The sequence below is a fragment of the Myotis davidii genome, unplaced genomic scaffold, assembly GCF_000327345.1.
Source record: "Myotis davidii unplaced genomic scaffold, ASM32734v1 scaffold238, whole genome shotgun sequence".
NCBI classification, from domain to species: domain Eukaryota; kingdom Metazoa; phylum Chordata; class Mammalia; order Chiroptera; family Vespertilionidae; genus Myotis; species Myotis davidii.
Window position 1 is genome coordinate 983,912 of NW_006293779.1, and position 5,162 is coordinate 989,073.

General features: G+C 43.4%; 1 protein-coding gene across 1 annotated transcript in view; it reads right to left on the reverse strand.

Moving 5' to 3' along the window:
- Nucleotides 1–5,162, reverse strand: part of LTBP1 (latent transforming growth factor beta binding protein 1) — a 196,666-nt gene that overhangs the window by 15,313 nt on the left and 176,191 nt on the right. Inside the window, exon 26 of the mRNA XM_006767564.2 lies at nucleotides 4,329–4,499. Within this exon, the coding sequence (XP_006767627.1) occupies nucleotides 4,329–4,499 (171 nt within the window). The remainder of the gene's footprint in view (nucleotides 1–4,328; nucleotides 4,500–5,162) is intronic.

Sequence of the window (5,162 nt, forward strand, 5' to 3'; positions counted from 1 at the left end):
ATTGGCTTTCACAAATCGGTATCTCCTTCCCACTTTGGTCAAGAGCTCCTGCCCTGCCGCACAGCCCTGTCCAATGCCGAGTCCCTCCCCTCGTCCCTGCCCTCCTCTCTCTGGCCATTTTACAAATGAAGGAACAAAATGTAATGCTGACCTAAAATGACAAAACTCTACGTGCAAAATTCATTAGGAGTTTTAATTTTCAATAACCCTTTTAAAGTAAGAAAAGCATTTCACCCCTTTTGGAGGGGGGAGTAAGGAGAAGCTTTATAAATAAATAAACAAACATCTTTTCAATAAGAAATTACATAAATTGCTTAGGTGCCATCCTGTGTGGTATCCAATTCGATCGAGTTCTACGGACCAAGAATTCAGTCCCTGAGGAACTGGACCACTTACCACTGAGATAGGCTCTGTGTCAGGGGTCCTCAAACTACGGCCCGCGGGCCACATGCAAATACAAATATTGTATTTGTTCCCGTTTTTTTTTTTTTTACTTCAAAATAAGATATGTGCAGTGTGCATAGGAATTTGTTCATAGTTGTTTTTTTTAAACTATAGTCCAGCCCTCCAACGGTCTGAGGGACAGTGAACTGGCCCCCTGTTTAAAAAGTTTGAGGACCCCTGCCGAGTCTGTATACAGAGCACACATTCTGTGTGCAGGCAGGGTAGCCACTCAACGCGGGCGGCCTTTTATATCTGTCCAGTTTGCTCTTTTTAATTCTCCACTACAGTTTATAGCTACACTTTCTTTAATCATATTATTCAGGATCTAGGATCCAAATGACAAATGCTTTCATGCTCAGAGAGTATTAACTGCCATAACCTCACAAAAGAGTTCCTAGCTCTGGCTGCGGAAAACCAAAGTGACTTGTCCAGTGCAATCGACAGAAGCAGAGCCAAGGCAGACGAGAGCCCTGGACTGCCTCTCAGACCCAAGGCGGCCACCACGCACTGTGCCTCGCGTGCACGCTGTTCCAAAGTTGTTATTAACATTTTTTGGAAACGTATTTCTTGGAAAAGCCTCTAAACCATGACTGCTGAAAGGCCTGTTGCAGCCCCTGCCCAGTTACAATATTTTTTCAAGTTTAGTCCATGAGTCAAATCCCTGTCTTCCTTCACACCTCCGAGGGGATTATGAAGCCTCGGATGCTGAGATCTTTGGGAACATGGAAGCGCCATGCGGCCATGCGTGCACGTGGAAGGAATCACGAGCTCAGTCTCTCAGACTCCAAGTTCTGTCACTTTTACGGGAACTCATGAAAAAACTGGGGGTAGATTAGCTGTTAGGAAGTGTCCAAAAATCTTTTTGTCATAGCTAACAATACATAAATAAAGGCATCGCTTCCATATTTAAATGTGACAATAGGAATAAGCTATGCTAATTCAGAAATACAACATGATTGTATGGCATGTTATTTCACGGAGTTAAATTGTAAATTTCATGTAAGTACAAACAGTACATTTGTTTCAAAATGTGTTGCCTAGTACATACCAGTAAATAATGAAATGAAGGAAGAAATATGTAAATGATTTAAAACTGAAAACAGATAAATGATCATTTAGATTGCATTTCAGTCATGGTTCTTACTCTTAACTGCACCTTGCATATAATGGTTTAATAAACATGTTGTTCTTTGCCTTGTTTAAAAACTAGAATTAGACATAATTCTGTATTACAGTCTATAGATTTGTCTCCTTTAAAAAAAAATGGCTGTATTTCCACTATATGGATATACCAAAAATTATCAACCAATTCCCTATATAATTTCAAATTTTTCTTATGCTGTAATGGTTATATTTTTATTCCTAGCATTCAAGTACAAGACCAATCTGTATTCCCAGAACTAGAGGGTTTTTTTAGTCAAATGTATCTTTACTAGTAGGTCTTCAAACTGCTCTCTTGGCAAAAGAAAGGACCCACGCATCTGCATCCTGATCAACTCTGGTGTTTTACAAGTCTTCAAACATGTGCAATTTCTTCTATGGCACTTCAGTTTCCTTGGAGATTTTTTTTTTTAAACCATTCTCACCTTTCTATGCCTGACTTCCATCAAGAATACTTAAGGTTAAAACACCTGTGATGCAGTACATTAAACCACCATAGGTGGCACTCTGCCAGCTTCCTAAGTGTCCCATAGAGAAAATTTAACTTCAAAGTTTTCGATCAAGACTTTCTCAGGTGATTATGTTCCATTTACTTACACTAAATCTAATTATTTTAATAATTTACTTAAAATAAGTGTAATTATTTTAACAAGAACCACAGACACTGGGATCTCTGGGTACTTTAGATTCCAGTGTTTAAATGTGTCAAATTTTCTTTCATTTATAGGCCAGCCAATAGGGCTTTATTTCCATGAGATAATGGCACCCTACATATCTTGCAGAAAATTTTCATTTTATACTTTCAAGAGTATCAATAAAAACTTTAAAAACTCATTTTAGATAATTATTGACTTGCCCTGGCTGGGTGGCTTGGTTGGAGCGTTGCCCCATATACCAAAAGGTTGCAGGTTCAATTCCTAGTCAGAGCACATACCCAAGTGGCCAGTTCAATCCCCGGTTGGGGCGTGTATGAGGAGCAACTGATCAATGTTTCTCTCACATTGATGTTTCTCTCAATCTCTCTCTCCCTTCCTCTCTTTTTAAAAATCAATAAAAATCCTTCTTTGGATGAGGATTAAAAAAAGTAATTATTGACTTGCTTTAATCTATTAATTCATCAAATATATATTATCTATTAAGCCCACTAGTGTGCTAAACTCTGATGCAGAGTTGATGAGGCACCACTTCTAATTTTGCCTAGCTCTAGAGATGTAGTTTTTCTCTTCTCTAAGCATACAATGCACGAGAGAGCAATTAAATCTCAGCTTTAATTTTTCACTCGGCTACTTCTATATTCCAAGGGATACCATTTATCTATGATGTGCTTTGAGACTTCGGGTAAAAGACTGGAGTAGCACCGAAGTGGAGAAGATGCGTGGATGTTGGGCCAGGCCGCCTGGACTGGAATCTGCCACTGGCTGGTATGGACCATGTACCTCAGTTCCTCTTCTGGAGAAGGGAGGCACTTATGCCCCTGCCTCAGAGGATCGCTTGGAAAATTAAACATCTTAGTACCTGGAAAGCATCTTGAACAGCACCTGGCACTGTGCCTCATACATGCCAGCTGTCATCATTTTTTACTAAGGTGGAGACCCAAAAAAACCAACCGACAGAAAAACGTATAAACTCCACCAAAGATTTCAAAGCTCTGACATTCTTATGATTTTCTTCTAGCACGTCACTGAAAATTCCCAGAAAGACCAAGCAATAACCAGGCCCTCTCGGGTTTGATATGGATACCAGGGTTTGTTCTTCCTGACTTATTTTTCCCCCAAACAGCTTTTCCTCCCAGAGGCCGGGGGTGTGAGATCATGATAAAGGGCTCAAATGTGAGGGCCCTCCCACAGCAGTTCAGTCCCTCCCCCCAGACATCACAGATGCCCTGCCGTCAGTTCACGACCACAAACTGTCCACTGCTGCACCTGCAATGCCACCCACCCTCAGTGGTCTGGAACCTTCTCCTAATGCCAGGTCTGGCCTCCAAGACGTTCGCTGAGGACTGAAATAAAATCCTAAGCAGCCCAGAAATGTACCGCCTGATACATGAAATTCTCACGTCAAGCCACCCTGACACAATCCATCGCCCTAAACTCACTTCCCCTGCAGGTGGTCCCAATCCGCAAGAGGCCACCGACTTTCAGAGGACACTATTTCGGGAGCCACTCCACCGACTCCAACTCCCAGCATTCTCAGATGTAGCTGCTGCCTTAGCAAGAATTAGAGCCCGTGACCTATTGGACCAGAAGTGTGCAAGCCTGCTCCAGAGCCAAAGTGTCACTGTACGCTGCACTTGATGCTCAAAGCCGATGACAAGGGCTGCAATTTACCCCTCCACCCCTCCACCCTCCCAGCACCGTCTCCATTAGTAACGATCATTCCCCAAAGCAGCACTGGGCTCCTAAGGAAAGTGGAAGGTCCGGTGCCTGCCAGGCTGGGATTCAGCCAGAGCTCACAGTAACACACAGACCATGTACCCCTTTCTCAACGATCAGGATATGCGGGAGCAGCATAGTTAAACGGCTCAGTGACAGAAATTATGAGCAAAGCAGTTTTAAAACACACGTTCTTTGCTCCCTCTTTCCAAAAAAGTAGTAACGGCACTCTCATTGCTTTTAATAAAATCAAGTCGGATGAAGTTAGATGTCTCGAACCTTGCGAGCCTGAGCTGAGCACCAGCAGCAGCCGCCTCCCCCGGCAGAAAGGACACCGAGATAAGGGCTCACCTGAGTCCTTCATGGGGCAGAGGGCACACTGCATACCCCAGGCCTCGCCGTACAGGCAGCAGCACTCCGTGTAAGTCGTCTGCTTGCCAACGAGGGGCCGGCTGCACACATAGTCGTCGCTCAGATGCTCCCAGCACAGGTCTTGGTAGACATCGGTTTCTTCAATTTGTTCTGAAAGGGAAGGCGGGGATCCGTGACCATCGCACCACGGCTCCTGGTTCATACACATGGAGGTGGAAGCCGGCGAGGCTCAAAGTTCCCATGCCTGTTGCTAAGAGTGGCTTCCAAATAAAACTCGGAAGCCAGCCTGTTCTCTCCATGGATCAGACCTCTGTCGTCTCCACCTGCGTGTCATCCCATCAGCTGAATGCAACCTGCCCCTCCTGTTCCAATGATGTCCTTCCCAGTATAGCGTCCATCGTTACATGAAACTCCCCACTATCTTGCCTGTACTTCCTATCCCCGATGGTCTTCTCTTTCCTTCCATCTTTGCTTTGTCATGTTTACTTCTCTGTCCAATTTATTATGTACTTCTCTCTACATAATATTTTTTTAGATTCAAGCTTTCTCACCCATTTCATCTGCCAAAGCCTTGGACTAGTGACACTTCATCCCAGAGTCCTCCACCCTAACCTTTAGACCAGTGGTTCTCAACCTTCCTAGTGCCGCGACCCTTTAATACAGTTCCTCATGTTGTGGTGACCCCCAACCATAAAATTATTTTCGTTGCTACTTCGTAACTGTAATTTTGCTACTGTTTTGAATCGTAATATAAATATCTGATATGCAGGATGTATTTTCATTGTTACAAATTGAACATAATTAAAGCATAGT